The sequence below is a fragment of the Poecilia latipinna genome, unplaced genomic scaffold, assembly GCF_001443285.1.
Source record: "Poecilia latipinna isolate Pla-1442-1.1 unplaced genomic scaffold, P_latipinna-1.0 Scaffold646, whole genome shotgun sequence".
NCBI lineage: Eukaryota > Metazoa > Chordata > Actinopteri > Cyprinodontiformes > Poeciliidae > Poecilia > Poecilia latipinna.
This window is the reverse complement of record NW_015113262.1, coordinates 186,157-207,786: the sequence shown is the minus strand read 5'-3', so window position 1 is coordinate 207,786 and position 21,630 is coordinate 186,157. Positions and strand designations below refer to the sequence as shown.

The 21,630-nt window shown below is 40.7% G+C and overlaps 1 protein-coding gene and 1 long non-coding RNA gene across 2 annotated transcripts; one reads left to right on the top strand and one right to left on the bottom strand.

The window, feature by feature from the left end:
- Window positions 1-4,703: 4,703 nt before the first annotated feature.
- On the bottom strand, window positions 4,704-18,135 carry LOC106954319 (leucine-rich repeat-containing protein 52). Its single transcript, XM_015043720.1, has 2 exons — window positions 16,997-18,135; window positions 4,704-7,248 (listed from the first exon to the last, which is right to left on the bottom strand). The coding sequence occupies exons 1-2, from the start codon at window positions 17,652-17,654 to the stop codon at window positions 6,920-6,922; spliced, it is 987 nt and encodes a 328-aa protein (XP_014899206.1). The 5' UTR covers window positions 17,655-18,135; the 3' UTR covers window positions 4,704-6,919.
- LOC106954321 (uncharacterized) lies at window positions 17,216-21,589 on the top strand. The gene is made up of 2 exons (XR_001426337.1): window positions 17,216-17,303; window positions 19,786-21,589. It is a non-coding gene; the product is annotated as an uncharacterized LOC106954321 (long non-coding RNA).
- Window positions 21,590-21,630: the final 41 nt, after the last annotated feature.

Sequence of the window (21,630 nt, the reverse complement as noted above, 5' to 3'; positions counted from 1 at the left end):
TCCGCTGGAGGCCCATTCAGTCTAAACCCAGAAGGACCAGAAATAACAAGCATGCATCACCATGGAAACTAACTTTGACCAAGACATTTTCCCCATATTGTGCCTGAAAGAATTGCCTATGGAACTACTTTTTCAACAATATTACTAAATTATTGACATAAAACAAACATATTTTTTGCTGGAAAGTTACTTGGAAGTTAATGTCTTATCTCAAGTCTACTAAGAGTTTTGCACTAGAAACTAGACCAAAATTACTGAAGATTTTGCAATTTGCAGTGTAAGATCCTAATACAATAAATAAGTCTGTGATTTTAATGTCACAAAATGTGAAAGTGTGAATATTTTTTGCAAGTTTCAACCATAAAATATACATGAAACTGAGCTGTTGCAGCTTTTCCTGAGTGTTCCTGTTCCAGTTTAGTGCAGCTGTGTGTCGGGGTTGGACCCTGCTGAGAGTCATGTTATCGTTTATAAGTGGAACAGATCAATGATGAAATCTCTCTCAAATGACTGAAACAGATGGATCCAGGTTCTACAACTTCAGTGTATAATTCCTCAACACCTCACTCACACAACACATTTTCCTACAGTGTGTGTGAGAGAGCATGTTTCTAAATCGATTTGTCAGACAATTAGATCCACTCTAACCAGATGTCACATTTCCTGACTGCAGGGCGTTTCATACCGCTGTAGAACTGAGTTAAGCAGAGAAAATCTGGATCTGATAACTGTTTGCATTTTTCTTCCTCCATTCTCTGAAGCAGGCTCACAGCCAAAGCCTCGCTGCTGAGGTGAACAATGCCAGCTGAGTACATCTTAGTCCCGAAGCACATTCTAACCACGACCCCGGCTGAAAATACAAACACCATTTTTCATACCCTGCTTGTCGCCAATAACCTCCAGGCTCCCGTGTTTTGGTTTCTGGATGGTATCCTTTATGTATTTGCAACTTTCTCACTCACGCTTTTAAGTCAGAAATGAACATATTGGTTTATTCTATGCAGATGGCAATGGATTCGCTGGACTTAAAAAAAAAAACAAAAAAAACGATGGTTAGAGTTTTGTATGACGCTCTGTTAGGGCCAATGTAGATAGAAAAAAAGGAGGAAAATTCTGCCAAAGAACTCAGGAATCTGGGGAATAATCTCAGAAATTTTCTAGAAAAATAAAAAAAGGACATTTCTGAGTTTGTTCTAATACACTTCAATTTTGGAGCTCAGAAATGTTCTTGTTTTTTCTAGAAAATTTTAATGTAAAAGTTTTAAAGTTTTTGGCAGAAATGTACTTATTTACTTTCTTCACTGAGACAGATTGTTGTTTTGCTCACATTACTATAGACTACACTCAATTCATTTATTCACTATTATCCACATATTATCCACACAAAAGAAAAAAATGTGTGACCTCTGAACTTCTCAGTTCAATCTTTGTGGTTTGGGACCACAACGATGATTAACTTTTACTGTTAGCGCTTTTCACCATAAAGTAGAAGATTAAAGTTACAAAGTGAGCTTTACAACTCCTGTTAGGTAGATTTTATTCAGGTTCATTTGAAAAAATTGCTCTTTTCTCGAATTAGTAATCGAGCTAGCCTAGCTTGTTTATTTCTCTTCCTGCTAGCTAACCAGCTGCCGGCTTCAGCTTTAGCAGAACAACATGGAAGTTGCTGTTTCCACGTTCAGAAAGGCAACAGATGATCACGGTTAAACTTCACAGCTAGATGTTTACAGTGTGGGTGTTCTGGCCTGCGATAGTCCTTTTACACAATGTTCCATCCAGAGGTGATTCACGCTGGAGGCAGGACTGATGCTTTCAGGTCTGTGTGTTAAAGCACATTCAGACATGTGCCTAAATATGGGGAAAGCTGAGGGGGAGTTAAAAGTGCATAATACTGAAATTTAGTTTAGCCACTTAATATAACTGTTACTAAAAGTCCTGCAGTATAATTGGAGTATACATGTGAAAACAGTCCTGACTGAAATAATTCCCACTGTGCAGTGGTGTAGCACGCTTTTCGAAGGTGCAGGGGTTTGTGAGCTGACCTGGAGGATCGCATCATAGAGTAGTAGCTCAATAAATGTAGAAATGTTACCTGAAATACACAAAGTAAGCATATTTATTTGCTTAACTACATCTTATTAGGCTACAGAATTAAAATGCATCACGTTTTCTTGTGTTTTTCAAAAATCCTACCATTTTTATTGTTTTGTTTTTTGTAATTTGTCACTTCCTGGAGTATTTTGACTTGTTGATTGTGATTGGTTCTTTTTCCTCTGAAGAATACCCTGATTGGATAAAAAAAAATTGTCTGTCATTGGTGTGGTTCATTTACATATGCTTTTTGTGTTACCAACATATTAAGGACAAATGAAATGAAATTTGGCCTTCTCAGTATTCCATACGTGAGGAATAACAATGTGAATTAGCAATCAAGTGAGTTATAAAGACGATGCCACCAATTATTCTTTGCTCACAAAGATATATGCGCTCACATCCGTTTCACTGCGCACTCAGCTTGGTGCACATAGACAACACCACAGAAATGCGGTTTTTGAGCAAAATTACATGAAAACTGTGGGTGTTAGTAAACTCTCATGGGTACAACATCCATGATAGTCTGCAGTATGAGGGCTGGTACTCCATACTGTACACTCTAGAAATCCTTATTCCATTTTTTTATGTGGGGTAGATTTGGGCATTCCCTGTCCATCCATATATCTCTGTGCTCACACAAATTAGGTCACCTGCCAGTTCTCGTTCCAGCCCGCAGTATCACCCTTGCCTCTGGCACCACATTTTCCATCGAGACAATAATACGCCCTCACTCATTCGTACGTCTGACGATTATATATTTATGCTGATATGTATGGGAATTCAGGATAGACGTGCAAATGAAAAAGAAAAAGAAAAGAAAAATGAAAAAGTCCATGTAAGTGTGCAATAATCATGGCCATGATTCAGAGTGCCTGTGACCGACCCCAAGGAAAGTCCAACAGGTCTAGGAGGGGTTTTCCTAACGTCTTTTTTTTTTTTTGTCGCAACAGAAAGTTTGTAGAGCATCAGAGGAACGCCACTGTCAGAAGGTTCCTGTTAGTAGAGGGATACAAAAGAATTTAGATATTATGTGGGACAGTCATCATCTGCCAAAGAGGTTGAGAGAGGAGAAATTCACAGTGACACCACCAAGAACTGAAGAAACTGATGAAGAGACTAAGGACATTCTCATGCAGTTTACTTTGGTTTGAATGTTGTATATTCTAGCTGATACAAAATATTTTATCATCTCGTAAGTGTGTTTCTGGGTACCGTCTTAGGTGTAATTACCTTAAAAGTATTTGTACGGATTTTGAGAAGATGTCTTGAAAGATGCACAGCCTTTGTTCATTAGTTTGTATCCCACAATGCAGAGCATACCTGGACACTTTTAACTCAACCCTTCAGTGGACACCGATGTGTCGGATTGAGGTCGTTCATATCATAAATGAACCACTCGGGACCTTACCGAGGTCCGAGGTCAGTTTGGAGGAGGCATCTTTGGTGCGATTCCAAACCAACTTTACAGTTGTTTATATCGTATTCTCAAAATCCGACAGTACTTTTCCGACAGTTTTGTTTGGTGCAATGGATGTGTTCACATCAGCACAAAAAAAGACGCTGATTTAACACTTCAGGTGTGGAAACATCCTTAACCCTTCCGTGGTCTTAAAAGGCGGTCATTTCGACCCCACAAGCTTTTTACTCGTTCCACGGTCTGGTGGGGTCACACTGACCCTGTGTGCGCTTTTGAAGTTTTTGTGTGTGTGTGTGTGTGTGGTTTGATGGGACAACCTTGTCCCCAAAACTGAAAGATGATTACATAGTAACTATGATTACATAGTGATTATTACCTCCAAAAAGTTTGCTTGCAACTACAGCTGTATAGATTGTAAGGCTATTAATAGAACAAGTTCTGCATTAATATATTTTGGTCTCTCTTTTTTGTTTGGCAACACAATGACCTAACATTTTGACAATGGTGTGCACATTATTTATATCCACTGTAGATGAGAGTTTAGTACAGACATGCGTGTTATGCAACATTTAAAAAAAAAGGAAGAAAAAAAAAGCAGGCTGTGTAAATGCCCGAAGCGTTAACAGCAATCAGCGAGTCAGTGACTGCGTTTCTCACAGGCGTTCCTAATCACCAGTCATGTCGGCAACATACAGACCTCTGCTTGACATTTTGACATCCTGCTATGCGCGCCACACCATTATGCCTAAATTGGTCCATGCATAGTTATACAAACTATGATGAGTCAGGATCACCCCTTTATATAAGGAGGAAGAACAACCAAAAAAAACCCAGATTTGTAGACAGATTCAGACTGTTTTTAGCAGAGGTTGGAATCAAATACCTTTACTTCCACCTTTCCTTTTTCCTGCTTGAGTCAATATTATTGTTTTGTATCTGTAATATTAGAATCCATCGAGGCTCTCAACAATATCTGCCTCTGGAATTGCGCTCGCTTTTCAAGCGAGAAAACGGCGTCTGAATCATCCATCAACAGCGCCCACATTCATTTGATAACCCCCCCCCCCAACCTGTTACTGTTTGGCTACAGCTGAAAGGAAAATATCCGTTTATGCATAAGTATTTGCTGAGAAGAGTTTAACTAGAATTTTGCTTTTTGCTGTCGCTTATGTCATTTACACAGTCAACAGGAGAGTGTATTGATTTTCTTACGTTCAAATTCATCCATCCGTCCGTCTTCCATTTATCTGAGATTATTGTTGGAACACACACTAAGGCCTGTCCCAATATCAATACATCAATTAAAACCAAAATGAACTGAGTTGACTTTAAAACAAACAATTTAAAGTCATTCAGTTCCATTATTTGAACGGACAAATTTTGTCTGTGGCTGATTCAACTCAAAATCTGGTCCGCTTGAAACATCCTGCACATGTTGGAAAAAAATGACAGTAGCAAAATAATCTTACTTGTTATATTTACAAGAAATCCAGCGGTAGCAAGAAAACTTGGAAAAAAGTGTTGCCACCTCATAATATTCCGTTCTTATTTCTCACGGGACAAGATGGTCAGCAAACAATGAATTATGAGCAAGGCAAACATTTCAGTATGCTTAAAAAAAGACCTTTGCTTTTTATTCAAACTTTACAACTCGCATTATGCTAATCAGAGTAAATTTCGTGGTATCAAACATGTTTGCAGACAGACCAAAAAAATATTAGATTATTAGCGTGTGTGTGTCACCTCCGGGGGAACTAAACCTTTCAGTGCTTCCCATCAGTTACTTGTATTGCTTCTAGACTATGTAAGAAGTTACAACGTGCAGAGACTAAAGTATACAAAGTTCCTCATACGGAAGTCAATATTCAAAGAGTTCATTGGTAGTTTAGGCTTTTCTTCCTGTCTTTCATGCATCACCAATAACCTTCCAGGCTTTTACATCACATCAGATGAAAGTGATCGTTCAGGACTTCTGATGTGAGATTCTAAAAGAACATCATCAGCAGCTAATGTCTTACCTGCAGTACGTCTCGAAATCTTCAACTGATTAAAATCCAGATTTATTGGACCAGATTTCGAAGCCATACGGCCAAATCTGAGAGGCGCCAAGGCCGCATAATCCTAAACTCCAATCTCAAAATTGTCATGTTTACTTGACATTTATCTTATGACCTTCTACACAATTTTCAGGTTTGATATTTACAGAGAAGCCTATGAATATTTCAGCAGATATGGAGGTTGGAGGCGGTGCGTCACAAATAATCTTCCTCCTCAAATGTGATAAGTTTCAAAAGGCAATTTTTACATAAAAGTAATTATGCAAATGTCTATTAATTAAAAAAATAAGTTAAACCACAATGTTCATTTTGTATATACATAAAGTTGCAATAATGAGTTACAGAAGAAGACAATGAGTGGAGCACCGCTACCTCGTTTCATACTGGATGGCATATAGTAACACAATATTATGTAGCTTAATAAAGCAGCTTGACTAAATGCTATTTTATTATTTTTACACTGCATTTCTTTCCTTTCTGACTGTTAATCTGACCTCAATCACTGTGTTGATCTATTCTCAACATGTTTCATGCAGGAAGATAATCAGGGATGCGCTGCCTCCAGTCACCCTTTCCTGTGTTTCTTCTAAAGCAAAAATGTGTTTATAAACTGATATAACATTTTGAAATTGGAGTTGTATTCAGTCTGTAAAAGTCTGTCTCAGCCTTGGGCCTTTTCTGGATTGTTGGTAATGACAAAACCAGCTAAATCTGGATTGATGTGAAATTTAGACGCAAAGATATTAATTGCTGATAATGTTTCAGCCTAAACTCATTCCAAACATCCTGAACTATCCCGTTGCACAGTCCCTTCAAGTCAGACTGTGCCTTCTGGAAACAGAAGTTTCCTTAAAGAAACAGGAGATTATTGAAGTGCTTCACATTGAAGACGCAAAAACGCTTAGCATCATAGAAAATAGTAATGTAAAACTAGTTCAGAAGACTTTAGAGGCAAAAAGTCTGAAATATAAAATAAGCCGAGTGTGGATGCACAAAAGATTTAAAGAAACACCAAACTGGTCTATTAATACCAGTTTTACCAACTCACACTTCCTTCCTGCTCAACAAATCCAATTCCCACTCAACACAGCATAGACTTATACAACATACAGATTCGTACATTTGCATATTAAGGTTTATGTATCACCCAGCTATGGGGACCTCCAGCATGGAGACTAAAAAAAAAAGAAACCTGTTTCATCCCCAGAAAGTGCCCTACAAATGATTAGAATAGAAAGACATTCCTCATCCATTTTCCGTTCGCAAGCCAAGATTTACTGTCAGACTTCACAGACAGCCGTGGAGGTGTGTTACAGGAGGCACTGCGGGAGTCCATGGTGGACGGATTCTTTCAAACAGTATGTGAAGTTTTTAAGCTCCTGTTGCCCCGCTCTGTTCTGCCTCTAGGTGCACCAATCGTCTCAATACCTTCCTCCTCATTCTCCAGTTCGAGCTGATCGTCCTTCTTCTTGATGTAGCGTTCGTACAGCACCATGACGACGCCCATCAGCCACGCCGACACCGTCCCGGCGGCGAAGATGACGAAGCCGATGACAACGAAAAAAAGGTAGTCCCAGGAGTCCAGTGTCTGGTGACACAACGTCCGCAGCTGGATGCCCACCTCGCTCAGACGGCGACCTTGCATGTCAGCCGGTGAGCCACACACTGTCTGGCCCTCATCTGTCACACACACACACACACACACACAGACAAGAAGTGATGAAGATTATTCATGTGACAATGTGGCCTAACAGCATCTTTACTGTCCACTGATAGAAAGTAGTGGATACTAAACTGCTCAGCTTTTCTTCAGTAACTATAAAACTTGCCAAATCACACACCAGATGAAAGTCAGCTGTTCAGAAATGTTACATATTTATTTACAAAATAAACTGTCTGGCAAAGGTATTCAATTTTTTTCAAATTTTAGTCCTATTACAGCCACAAACTTCCATTTAAGAGCTTCACTTATTTTATTCTTTACTGGAACAGCATTGCTAGCTAGCTGTCAAACTAGCTAGTTTGGCCATGGCCAGGCCTAGCTAACAAGTTAGATAACTAGCCCAGGCCTTTAATTTTTATTTCTGTTTTTTTCTTTACTGGAACAGACTTGAGCATCGCCTCACTAGGTCTATCCATCTATCTTCCCCTTCATCCTACCATCAATTGTAAACTGTTATGAGGTGGTGAGTTTGTAGTGGTGAAAATGAGTGCAGAGACCCAGATGATGGTGATGATTTAATAAGAGAGCTCAAACACAGTCCAACACAGGTGGCATGGCAGAGAGTTAGCGCACAGCTAATTACCGGTAGCAACTGAAAAACTGAGGACTGAATAAGAGAGCTAACCAACACAGGACTTTACAGTACGACTGATGGCAGGCTGGCAGACAAACTACAAATGAGATTCGACATACAACAGGACAAGGACCCGACAAGAGACCAAGACAACAGGTGGGTCTAAATACACTGGGAGGGTAATCACAGGAACGAGACACAGCTGGGATCAATCAACGGGGAAGACGCAGAAACAACAGAGACTCACAGGACAGAAACTGAACACAGAAAAACCTTAATATAAATACACAGAAACACGGATCATGACATAAACAAGACACTTCATTTTCCCCGCTTGAGGCAGAGGCTGACCCCTGACCCCAAAGCGGTTCTGAAACCAACTGGAGTAAATGTATAGTTTTCTGCAAAAGAACGTTGTCAGGACATGAAATGAGGTTGGACGGACTGATCCAAAAATGTTGATATCAATACCAAGTTTATATAAGCATCGGTTTGATACTGGCGTGGTAAAACTGAACATTTAGTTTTGCACTAACACTTGAAACTTTTTAAATTTTTGTATTGTAGTTTCGTTGCTGAACCACACAAAAGACTTTGTTTCGATTTGCTCTTGCATCATAATTTTCTGCACTTTATTTAGGGAAAAAAAACTGTACACATATTTGTTTAGTTGTTCTGTTGTTTCCGTTTACATTATTAAAGTATTTCGCAGATATACATTTTGTCCAAATTCTGTTGCAGGTTGTCACAAATTAATTCAGAGAAAAACAATAAAAACACATAAAGGTCAGAAATGTGAAGATAGATCAGTGGTTCCCAAACTTTTTCTTTGGGAACCTCTGAGATAGATCAACATTTAAAAATACAGTATAGGTATCGGAATCTGTATCTGCGATACTGGCCCTGTATTTACTTGGTATCGGATCGATACCAAAATGTGGAGTGTCACACAGCTCTCAAACTTTGCCGTTCTAGTTATCTACTAGCACCAAGAGGACCAAAAATTACAATTTTAATAAGGACAAAGGACACCAGGATAAAATCTCAGCCAGATAAGACCTCAGGACTTTTGTTAGATATTTCCCAATTTAATTTACTGCACACATGCTTCGTTTTTGTTGTTTGACTCAGGTGCTATGGGCCCAGGATAATTTACTTTAACTGAATCTCATATCATCCCTGAAGTTAACCTGGTCTGAAGACGGCCTGTCTGGGGCTGAGAGAGGAATGGCGTCTGTTTTCCCGTACACACCAGTGGGAGTCACAACCAAATCTCTAAATTCATACCACTCACTGTCTCAGAGTAAAACTGGTTGTTTGGCCACATTTCCATTTGGACATTGTGTGGTTGCTCGTGTTGCCAGTGATTTTATCATCTCCACAATCAAAAACACACTTTGCTTCTGAGACACACAAAAATTTAAAAGAAGTCAATACCCGTAAACAGAGCTGGAAAAAAAAAGAAAATACAGAAATCTGCTAAAGTATTAAAATTCTGCTGCCTTCTTTATCAAAACACTGCGAGGCTTTAGGGGTTTGCTGTGTTCCACAGTTTTAAGTTAATGCAGCATTTAAAATCTCTCTCACACACACACACACACACACACACACACACACACACACACACACACAAGAATGAATTATGCAAACTCCTTTTCCCCACACAGGATTAGAGAGGGAGTCAGGTCTTTGTGTCTGCCTGAGACCTCAGATAACAATGTTTCTCATCACCAGGCTTTAGGTGGGCTCCAACTAAGACCCTCTGAGATCCACAAATCCCAACAAAATGTTGACTTTCATCTTTTCAAGTGAACTGGATGGAACTACAGTAAGTACAGTCAAAATTCAATACAGAGCATGATGGATGTGACACTTCAACAGCTGATGGGAGTGCCGTCTTATTTTTTTTTTAAAGTTAATTTTCTGCTGAAGGGAGACAGAACTGTAACGCTGCTACAGACACTGCTGGTAATTGGCATGTGTTTTTTCAAAGGCTTTTGTGTTGTGAGGGATCAAAAGCTTTGAAATCCTCTGCAGTGGGAACAGTGTTACTGTCACTCTGCACCAACACCCCAGAATACACACCATCACTTAGCCAGAGAATAGGAAGAAGTGGTTTTGGACTTCAAGTGAAGATCTGATGCTTCAGCCCACTTGACGCGAAGAAATCTTTCAGCACAATGTGAGATGGACGACAGTAACTATGTCTCTTGTACTGCACAGCCTTGCTTACGTAAATAGCTTATTAATATTCCCTCTCTAATTAACTGTTTGCAGGAGACGGTAGTGCATCTCATTGCAAACTTTCCTAAGGACATTTTATGATCTCATTCACTTCCCATCTTTAAGACTTTGCCTTAATTGATGAGGTTGATGAGGAATTTCCATTATCAAATCAGCCCATGTGGCCTTTTGCTAGTAGGCCAGTAAAATCAACTTTTTGAGCTTTACATCATGTTCTAATGTCATTCCTTCATCAAAAACATACCTGGACTGTTGCCTTGATTCTTTCATGCATATTTGAGAAATCATTTAATCTCCCGTGGCAACCATGCAGCTGTGTAAAATGCCTGGGTGGACCTAGCCCCGCCTTCTAGAGAAAGATCCTCCTCAGAGCTGCAGGTTCAAAGTTTCTACTCTTCCTCATCACTGAGCAGCCTCTCCACTCCCCACTCAGCTCCTTCAGACTAGCTAGCAGCAATTAGCAAACATCTGGCAGAACTGCACATCTGCTGAGCTCATTATACGAGCTACTCCTTCACCAGCTGATGTACTGTTAGCATCATAAGCTAATAATTGGACATTATCAGAATCCTGTGTACATTAAAACATTGAAGCAACATGTTCAACATGTGTTGTACGGTACAATCTGTGTGACTAATTTAATGGCATGTTCGAACACAAGTCCTTACTCCAGCTTACTCCGTATGGCAGCCATATTGGATTTTAAAAACAGGGCTGGCAAGAATACACCCTCTTTTAATTGGTGTTACAGCTCAATTTGTAACTAAAATAACATGAAACAGTATTGTACCTTCACAGAGAGGTCACCTTACTAAAATTACTCCAAGAACACATCAACAACTCACCAAAGAGCCCAGAACAACATCTGAAGTACTACAGACTTCACTTGCCTCCGTTAAGGTCAAAGTTCGTAATTCTTCAAAGTAACTTTGACTCTGTTTTTAAGTTAAAATGTCAATTAAGTTGCTGACGAAATTGGAAACTCTTGGTTAGAAACTGAAAACAAAAAAGAATTGTGGTGATTGGAAAATTGGGACCAGGGAACCAGGAGAAAGACAAACAACTGAAGACTAGATGAATGAAGGAATAGACTCATTTAAAACTCTGCCAACAATATACATGTATAAGATTTAAAGAATAAAAAAATAATACTGTACTTGTTCAATTGAATAGCTAGTTAACTAGCACTAAAATACACGGACTAAACTATTCAGTTGAACTTATTAGAAGCGTTAACTAGCTAGCTGCAGCTAGAGCTAGCTATCTCTTGTAATAGCAAGCTAGCTCTCACCCATGGGATGAACATATGAAGAATATCTGGAGTAGTGTAGCTGGGAATTAAACTTCTGCTCCAACTTCCTTGCTGCTTATAATAAATAAAAACTAACTCAAGTTAGAAGGCAGTGTTTCTTACAGCTCTTTTTTTATCCTCAATGAAATTACGTGGCAGCTCCCCTCTAAAGGAAAAAAGACAAATTGATGTTTCTGAATATTTTAAGAATTTAACATCTAAATCTCTGTAGCTCTCCTCGGAGAGTCATTTCCATGACTCGAGTTTCTGGAAATTAGCTTATCGGGGTCTGCTTGACTCAGATGTGCTGCAGAAAAATTCAAAGCGCGCTCTGATCCTCTCAGAGGCAGCAGCTGCTGCTGCTGCTGCTGCTGCTGCTCTCTCTTCATACGATATGCTGTTAGAATCTCCGGCTTCATAAGAGCCCGCTCTCCTTCCATGCCCATGCACATACATCCCGCCCTCCCTGCATCCAATCATCTCTGTGCGTGTGGCAGGCCGAGAGCCGAGCTTCCTCCTTCCATCCTCACACAGTCGGCTCATCTTTGCACATCTACTCTCCACGTGTCTCACAGGCAGGGAGGAAAACCCTTACGGTCTCACCCACCTAAACCCCCTCATCCTCCCCACACCCCCCAATGGGGACTGCCATCAAAGAAGAGGGCTTTCCCTCTCTTCTTCCCTGTTCACACTCTGCTCCATTTCGAGACACTTCCCTTATATAACAACTGACAGAGTGCTAATGTAGCCAGGAAGGCGACAGACGAGAATCTGTTGGTTCCTTTCCTGAGGCTTTTGTTCTCTCTCTCTCTCTCTCAATGTTTTGCTTTTGCTTGGTGTTGCAGATTTTCTAAACTGAAGGAGACAAGCACGCTCTCATCCTAAACCAGGTGAGATCCAGACGACCAGGGGCGTCTCTAGGTTTTTTTTTCTTAAAGGGGGGCCAGGCAGGAGCACTAAATAATGTGCCTCACAGTGTGAGATATGATTCCCCCCCTCATCTAGCCTAGTGTTATTTTCAGCTAACGAAAGCATAGCGCCTCCCAGGGCTGCTGCCTCAGGGATCCATCTACCACCGTCCTATATTGTTTTTTTTTTGTTGATAAAATAATATATTAGTACATATCGTCATAACAGACAGCAGAACCAATTTTCATGTCAATGCATCCCTAACTTTTCTGTAGAGCATTTCTGTCATCGACTGACATGCAGTGTGGACAAAACGCTAATTTATCTACAACATGAGATGGACCTTCCAGTTTAAAAAATAGTACAATAAAATAAAAAGCTTCATCAAATCAAGTGTGCTTCTTCATGAATCCATAATTCAGAACATAGAGTCCGAGGGTTTAAGGGCAGCTGAATGTTTTACGTCTTTCCTTTTCTTTTTTTGAAGAAAAAAAAAAAGACAGACAGATTTCACGTGCAGGGCCAAAGATTGCGCGTGTCTGAGTTCGGTTCTCCTTTCCTGGCAGCTGTCACCGGAAGAGGCCGCAATCCAAATTGGGCGAGACAAATGTTGACGAGCTGTGGGAAAACTGGGACATCTCCGGCAGTGGTCTTGGGGACCGTGGCGAACCACATGGCGAGTGAGAAGCAGGGACCGGGGATGGTATGGTGTAGGGGGGAGTAGTTCAGAGAGCGTGGAAATTGTATTACAGCCATGGTGTTAAAATTACGACTGGCTTCTTGCTCAGTAAGAGGCGCTATAAATAGCATCTGGCCTTTTGCATAGCAACTTGTCCACACTGAACCAGCGGCATCATAAATCAAAGTTTAGGATTTGCTCAGAGTATCGAAAGCGATTTTTCAAGTTGGCAGGGAAATAACAGCGGGGATCGATATTTGATGGGGAGACCATGATTCGTTAATCACACCTGCAGAATCGCGTCCCAGCAGCTGAGTGGAAAAGGAATCGATTTGTCGTTTCTGGATAATAAGACTTTCGTGTTTCCTGTCAAAACTGCAGCTGGTCGAGCTGAAGAAAGGAGCTGAAGTCGCTAAAAGAGAATCAGGAAACTCCATTCTATCTGTTTTCTTCTTTATCATTTAACGGTCCGACAGTCTGAGTCAAACTTTAGAGACGGCTTTAAGGGGCACCAAGTAGCCCAGGGCACCAAGTTTAGGGGGGCACCCAAAAATTCCTTTATATACATATATTTATTTATATATATATATATATATATAGTGCATGTTTCATAAACAATACACCTCATTAGGTCTGAAACGATTAATCGGATTAATCGATTATTAAAAAAAAAAAGGTCAACTAAATTTGTAACCAATTATTCCTAAACTGGAGTATCTAGACTCAAAAAAGGCAATTTGCTGAAAGATATTCAGAGCAGTAATTAACCCCAAAACACATTTCTATACATTTTATACTTAAGATGAAAACATCTTTGTTTGCTAATCTGTCCTAAGGAAAAATCCTCAAATGAGATAGTTTTAGCTTCACCTGGTTCAGATTTACTAAAGTATTGTGTTGAAATATTTTCTCATAAAAAAAAGGATTGTTTTTTTTTTATTATTATTTGCATCTTTTCAAATATTTCTAATATTGTATATAAAGGGCTTAAGTGGTCAAATAAAATAACCTGTCGAATGTGCCACTTTATTACACTCGATTAATTGTCGAATCAGATTACTAAAATAATTGTTAGTTGCAGCCTTGGACCTCATATTAAAGTCATGGACTCGTTTCACATGTAGTGAGTTTTTTTTCTAAATATTGTTAGATTTTTATGAATTTAATTGGGCCCAACATGGAGCCATTAGACATTTCAAACCGACCATGCATCTAATTCAAATTCAGATTTGTATGCCTGCTTATTTATGTTCTGTAATTTGCATGAGTACAAGTTGTGTTTTTTTTTTTTTTCTGTTCCCTGGGAGAGGGCACCAAAACTCCCTCCAACCCAGGGGCCCGTATTCTTCTAAATCCGGCCCTGCTCACAGTGGTCAAACGTTGCTGCTGACATCTAAAAGTCATGGAACCGAAGGATGAGAGACCAGGTAATAAAACATAAAGAGAAAAAACTAAACGGCTGGCTTATTTAAAAAATAAAAATAATAAAAAACTTCCAAATTTTGAGGGGGTCAATTACTTTCTATTTTGTTGGTCAATTTTTTACCATTCCAAACCATCAACTACAGTTTAATTTATTTGAATTTAATAGCATATACCAGAATACTTCAGGTCTTAGAGGAGTTTACCGTCTACTCACTACCTGAACGGTTTGCAGAACATCATCTCTCCACTGTCAGAATGACACGTTTTTGGTGATTTTTTTTTAAAATCAAATTATTTTTAATGTGCTCCTTTGCCTTGCAGTCTGTTGTTGACACTTTTCCAGAAGTCTGATAGGCTGTTCAAGTGCAACATTTCAACCCTAATCTGAGTTGAAATGTTGTTTTATTTGCTTCTGTGATTGTTAATAATTAGCATTGCTAACTCAAATGTTCGGCAGATAACTTTCGGGTCTTCTGCATTTTTTTTTTTTTTTTTTTTTAATTTCGCTATGCGTGTTTAACCCACAGCTTTTCACTGTGATTATAAAAACAACAGCAGTCCTGCAGGCTATTGGCTATTTACTTGTGTGAAATAATAAGAGATGCTACAGTTGCAGATGTTGCCTGGGTGACGTGATGCGAAAGAAATTGTGCAGTGCAGCTTCTGCCTGTACATGACAGGAACGGTTATTCTTCCTCTGAGGCTCCAGCACAGTTTCTGTTAAAGAAGAGAGAAAACTGTAAAACTCCCTGCGGGTAATTATAAAAATAAGATCTTAAGATGGAATCTAAAACTAAAATATTGATTTTTACCACGCAAGTATTGATTAGATACCAACACTGACTCGGTATCAATATTATTGATACATTTCATTTCCGTTAATTTTAGGAGGTGGGGTGGGGAGGAGGGTTAAATCGCATTTTCCTTCCACTCAACTTTCCAATAATACGTTTGGACTAAAAAGACATATTGGGTTTCATTTGTGCTTCAATTTTTCCACATTTTGTGATGCTACAGCCACAAAACTAAATGTGTTTTTGCGTCTTTTTATGCAACACATGAGCTCATAGTTGTGAAGTTGAGGGGAAAATGATCAAATCGAATTTTTATATATATTTTTTTTTTTTACAAAAAATTGAAAAGTGTGGTGTGCATTTTCATTTAGACAACTCTTTTTGTTTGATTCCGCTAAATGAAAGGCAGCGCAACAAATTGCCTAAAGAGTTTATGTACTAGTAAATGAAGTTCTTCTGCATATGATTTTGTCCCGGGACTTTATATGAACAAATATCTCCATAAAATTGCTTAAAAAAAAGAAAAAAGAAAAAACATGGGATCAGTATCAGTAACGTTTTCATTCACATAAATCTACAAATATGGCCCTAGTGCTGTTCGAAACATTCCAAACCCATAGGGGGCAGTGCAGATGGGAAGTGCAGGATGTACCTTTTTTTTTTTTTTTTTTTTCTGGAAAAGGAAATCAAATTTGGAAGAGATCAGGTGGAGCACAATTTTTTTTTTTAAATTGACGCTGGAAAATTGCTTTTGTTTACTCGCATACATGCTATGTAAAAAACAAACAAAAAAACATGGGAAAGAGAAGATCATGAAGTTATAGTATTTTTTTTAGAAGCAACATGAATAGTAAACCTACCATGTATCAGTTCAGACCCACTGATGTATAGGTCTAGCATTGACTAGCAGCGAATCGGGACACCAAAACTGAGGCCCTCATCATTCTAAATCCGGCCCTGCTGCTGAGAGCCACAAATAAACTTCCATGTAAACATTAGACCAGATTAAAACACGTGTTCTTAGCTGACTTGTAAACACAGCTGGTTGCACAGGTTTTTATTTTGGGGTATCAGACTAAAATTAAGAACAGATCTCAGTTTCAAACTTTCACAAATTCAAACTTAAATACATTGAAGTTTGTGGCTGCGATCTGACAAAGCATGAAAAATTCAAGGGGCTTTTTGCACTGAGATGAGAGATTTTTTATTTATTTTTGATGAAAGTGTGTTTTGGAGACATTGTACTTAATATAAGAATCATAGGCCAATCAGGGGAGTTGTAATAGTATTTTGGGATTTTTATGAATTTAAACAACACTTGAGTATTTGAAAATGACATAGACAGTTTTTGTCTGTTTTGTGGAAACAACATGGAGCAACTGGTCAAGGGACTTATTAAACCTACCATCATAAGTTCATACCTAATTATGTATAGGACAACCTATTCATTTACTGTAATTTGCATTAGCAAAATAACTTTTTTTTTTTTTTAGTAGATGGGGCCCCAAAACGGTTTCCAACCCAACGGCCCCAAATCCTTGTATCCATCGAAACACGTCTCGGGTTAAATTCAGAATTTATCCAGGGTGATAATTCAGTATTTTTCTACGGTCTAATTATTGTTATTTTGACAGGAGCTGCTTCCTGCTAACAGCCTCCAGTAAAAGGCCAGTCCGTTACGTAACCGGGCTTTCTAATTAGCTCCAACTGGAGCGTGCAGCACGCGCTCCCTGGACTAACCACTTCCTCACGTGACACCGGGGTAAAAGTGAAAGCGAGCCGACAGGACCTTGGAACTTGAAGGTCTCCAGGTGGACCCACAGGCAGAGGTCCTCGTTGTCGCACTGGCAGCTCCACGGGTTCCCGCTGAGCCCCACGGAGCGCAGGGCGCCCAGCGCGAGCAGCGACGTGATGTTGAGCGCCGTCAGGTTGTTCCGGCTCACGTCGAGCACCTGCAGCGCCTCGTTCTCCGAAAAGGCGTCCGGGTGGATGTCGGAGAGCCCCGGGTTGTCCGTCATCCTCAGCATCACTAGGCTGGCCAGCGGGCCGAACGTCCGGTCCTCGATCCGGCGCAGAGTGTTGAAGGAGAGGTCCAGGTAGGCCAGCTTGCGCAGGTTCCCGAAGGTGGACTCGGACACCTCGGTCAGGGAGTTGTTGCTGCAGTCCAGGTAGACCAGGTCGGACAGGTAGTTGAGCGCCAGCGGCGGCAGCTCCGCGATGCGGTTGTTGGAGATGATGAGCTGCCGCGTGGCCAGCGGCAGGTCGACCGGGAAGGCGACCAGGTGCTGCCCGGCGCACTGGACCACCAGCTGGTCGTCGCACACGCACCTGTCCGGGCAGCCGGCGGAGATCACCGGGGACGACACGACCCCGGCGCCCAGGAGGAGGGCGAGGAACACTACGAGCCGCAGGGGTTGCGCGCTTGTTGGCTGCGGGGCAAGACGCATGACACCGCCGAGGGCTTCATCAAGCCCGTCTGGACAGAGACAGACACAGTCACATTCCTCATTGATGTGCCGTGGGAGGGGTGAGGGGAGAGAAGGTGCCCGAGTTGTTTCGTCCCCAGAAAATGATTCCCACCGCGGTCAGAACCGAAATGCGTGGCCGCCTGTGGCACGTTGCTGCTGCCGCTGCGCGCCGAATCTCACTTCATCCGGCCAGCTGCTCTTGGAGCCGGCGCGCATCCGCTGCCGCGTGAACTTGACCCGCGGATGCCTGCGCGCTGCCTCGCATCTTGTTTTTCTTATTTTTTTTCTTTTGTCAAGGTTATTTCTATGCTTTGCTATTCACACGTCGTAAAATCCTCACAACGTTCTCCCGTCTCAGTTATTCCATTAGATTTTTTTTTTATTTTTATGTTGCCATCCTGGCGCTCACTGTAACTGAATCCAACTGCGCGGTGGGTAGAGGAGGAGGAGGAGGAGGAAGAGGAGGATGAATGGGGGGTGGGGGGGTGTAGAGCGAGCTCACGCTTTGGAGCGAGCTGGAGCACGAGCGCAGGGGTCTGGGTACCAGAGGGAATGCAGGGCCGGTCTCACACATGGAGGAAGTACAAACCGTGCACGTTTGGCATTTGGTGGTAAAGGTCACCTGGAATGCCTCCGCTGTGGGTCTGCGTGACTCAGGTGGGTTTCAGTAATTATAATCAGCTCGGTTAATATGTGTAGGAGGAAAAGACAGGAACGTTCCACAAGCAGGGGTGGATCCTGCTTAAATTGCCCCCCCATCAAAAACTGCAAAACTTTGTCAATATTCCACTAATGTCCAATATTTCACAATTGTGGCGTTTGCATTAAATAAGAAACACAATTAAAATCACATGAATACGTTTGTTTACATGGTAAACCGTTAAAAAACAACAATGCCACGCCATCATCCTCCATTATTGTTGTTAATGTGAAACGAAAAGTGCTTCCATTACAGTTTTGCAAAATAAAAAAAAATTCCATACAGCAGAAAAAAAAGAATAAATCATTCTAGTGTCGAAACGTTATGCTTTTTTTAATTTCAAAATGCCAAATTGCACCACAATTATATGGTTTCAATCTAAGAGCAAACATTAAAAACCAAAATAATTAATTATTAAATACTCATTTACTTTTTTTTTCTTTTTTTTTTTTTAGTTTTTATTAACAGTTCAAGGGTGGATTCACACACCGTTTGGTCTACTTTATTCAAACTCCAGTTGCTTCGTCTACAAAGTCTGGTTCGTTTGGGAACGTGATTGAACTCTGATGAGTTCCCAAAAAACAAAAACAAAAGAAAAAACAAAAACAAACTCTGGTCCATCTACAAACCAAGCTCTCAGTTGAATTAAAAGTGAACGCCGATGCAATTCAAATGCTTATGTGAAAATAAAACGGATCAGGAAATGAACTGTAGTACAAGGAATTCTGGGTAAACGCAAGCAAAACAAATGTGAGAGTCTATATCTCTAGCTGGAGAAAAAGCTTGTGGTCTTTCAGTCTTTCACCAAAAGCAAAAGAGAAATCCTAAAATCTGACGTTACTCCATTTTGTTTAGATTTCACGAAGAAGGAAGTTGCGTTCATCGTGTTCTTCAGTTTTTCATGTCGTTTCTCTCACTGGTGATTGGCACAGCGCCACCACAGGTCACGGTTTTTCCAAAAGGTTTTGTCTCATTAGACGGTGTTGTGGGAAAGTGAACGGCATCAGCTGAACACGAAACAGAATCAGGTGTGAAAACACCCTGAAAGTTTTCAAAATGTCAAACGAAGTTTGACGATCTCTGTTAACTGTGGAAAACGGTGGTTTAGGCTAAGCTTGTGTCTTTTAGACTTTTACCCTAGAGATGATAAAATAGAGGCCAAATTACATTAAACTGTTGTGTAAAACGTCACATTAGCACCAAACTGGAACCTGTTAGAGACGCACTTAAAACCAAACAGCAAGTAAAGGGAGCGACTGAAGGATCTATTCTGCTTTGTTTCTGATTTCTCTGTAGCAGGTGACAGGACAGGATGCGATGGGTCGGCTGCTGGGTGGTCTCAGGCGCCGGCGGGTTTTTTTTTTTTTACTCTGTGTGGAGTCCTGAATCTATTCTTGGTTCTGTGTGTAGGTGTTGAAGTGCTGAATCAGACCCAGCAGGATGGAGGAGGAGCAGCAGCAGCAGGAGGAGGAAGACAGATGTTGCTGCTGACGAGTCGTATGAAGCAAATTACCCCAAAATGGCAACCAGCAGTCCCTTCCTCCCCCCACACACACACACTGACCACATACTCTCTCCATCTTTGTATTCCACCCTCAGAGATCCACTAAAAGAAAATCTGTTGGGTTTTCTGTCTATTCACCGCCTGTCAGGTTGCTCTCCATGTGGACTGAAGTAATCCTCACAGCTGTTTTAAGCCCTTATAAACTGGCTCTAGGAGGACATCTAGTGTCGGCAACAAGGAACTGCGTTTTAGGATTGATACTTGATGGATGTTTTCCCTCTCAGCTTTGCTACTTTTGTGAAATGGAAGTAAAAACGGAACCAGCAGACGTTTCACAAGCTCTTAAAAGTTTACCCGGAAGTAAAAAAAATAATAAAATTATCAAGAATAATCAAAATATTGTTTAAAAATAGGTTCAAAGTTAATTGTACTTACTTCAAGTGGCACCGTTTGAGGTTAAAGGTTGGTGGGTTGTCTTGTGGCCTCCACTAGAATCGATTGTGTACCGACTGCTGGCCAAGCAGTACGTAATGTTGGACTTTATGGAAACGTGACAAAAATACAGTTGTTTGCTTCACAGTAAAAAACTTAAAGAAGTTATCTCCTCATAAGGAACAGCACTTTTAACTTTTAGCCTGTGCGTGTAGCAGGATGAAGCCTGCCCTGCAGGATGAAGGACACCTGGCACCCAATTAACTCCTTACAGGATGTGGAGAATAACAAGAGACTCCTTCGCTGGTTTCCTTTATGCCTGGACATGGTCACACTTCAGTAAGAAGGTCGCTTGGTTGGTTTACAGTGGTCATAACTCTAACGTAATGTTAGTAATGTTTCTCCTGTATTAGACCTGAAATTGCAGTTGTTTGACTCAAATTGTTTGGATTTAGAAACTGCCTGGAGTCTCCTGCTTGGTACTGAGGTGTGGCTACCGTTTCACCTCCCCAGATGATCTTAGCAACGTAAAACAGGCATGTACTTTTTATTGCATCCATACAGTTTTATAGCACAGAAACACGACAATTCATTTATAGAAAGTACTGGCAAGCTGATCCTCCTGCTGATGTTGGGCTGGAAGGGGCTCTCTGGTTGGGGGTGGAGACATCCAGCTCTGGTAGGTTAAAATGACTTCCTTTACATGCTACCATTTTCTGAAACCACCTGTTAATTTGTAATTTCCTTTCAGACAAAAAGCTGCTGCAGCTCGGTGGAGACCCTGTTGCTTTGTTTCCTCAGTTTTGCGCTTTTTTTTTTTTTTTCCGTGGAATCATGTCTTGTTCTCATTGGTTTACAAACCTTCAGTGCCTTACTGGTGCTCTATTTCCTTGGGTGCAATTTCCAAGGTGGCGTTGACGCCTTCTGGTTACCCCGCTCTGAGAGGTGCATTTAAGTTGCAGAGTATCAACCCATTTCCTACCCTTGTCTTGCCACACATGGCAAACATTTCATGTGGTGGAATGTCAACACACCATCCCACACAGACTTTATGCCATTTCATGGGTCAAAATTACCATGTTAAGTAAACTTAATTCAAGTTTTTATATGAATATTTCCAGGACGACATTTGTTTTGAATATCGGTGATTAAAACGGGGGTTATGGATGTCTGGTTTCACTCTGGAGGACGATTTTTACCCTGGCAGCTGATCCTGAAGCAGTTTGTAATAATGTTAGATTCCAAAATAACAAAAATGTGGTTCTACTTCCTGTAAAAGCCTGGCTGTAAAAATAAAAAAGGGAAGGGACAAATACATT

Coding starts and splice junctions, on each gene's coding strand:
- LOC106954319 (XM_015043720.1), bottom strand. CDS start 17,654: ATGCGTCTTGCCCCGCAGCCAACAAGCGCGCAACCCCTGCGGCTCGTA. Junction 7,249..16,996: donor GGAGACCTTCAAGTTCCAAG/GTCCTGTCGGCT, acceptor TGTGTGTGACAG/ATGAGGGCCAGACAGTGTGT.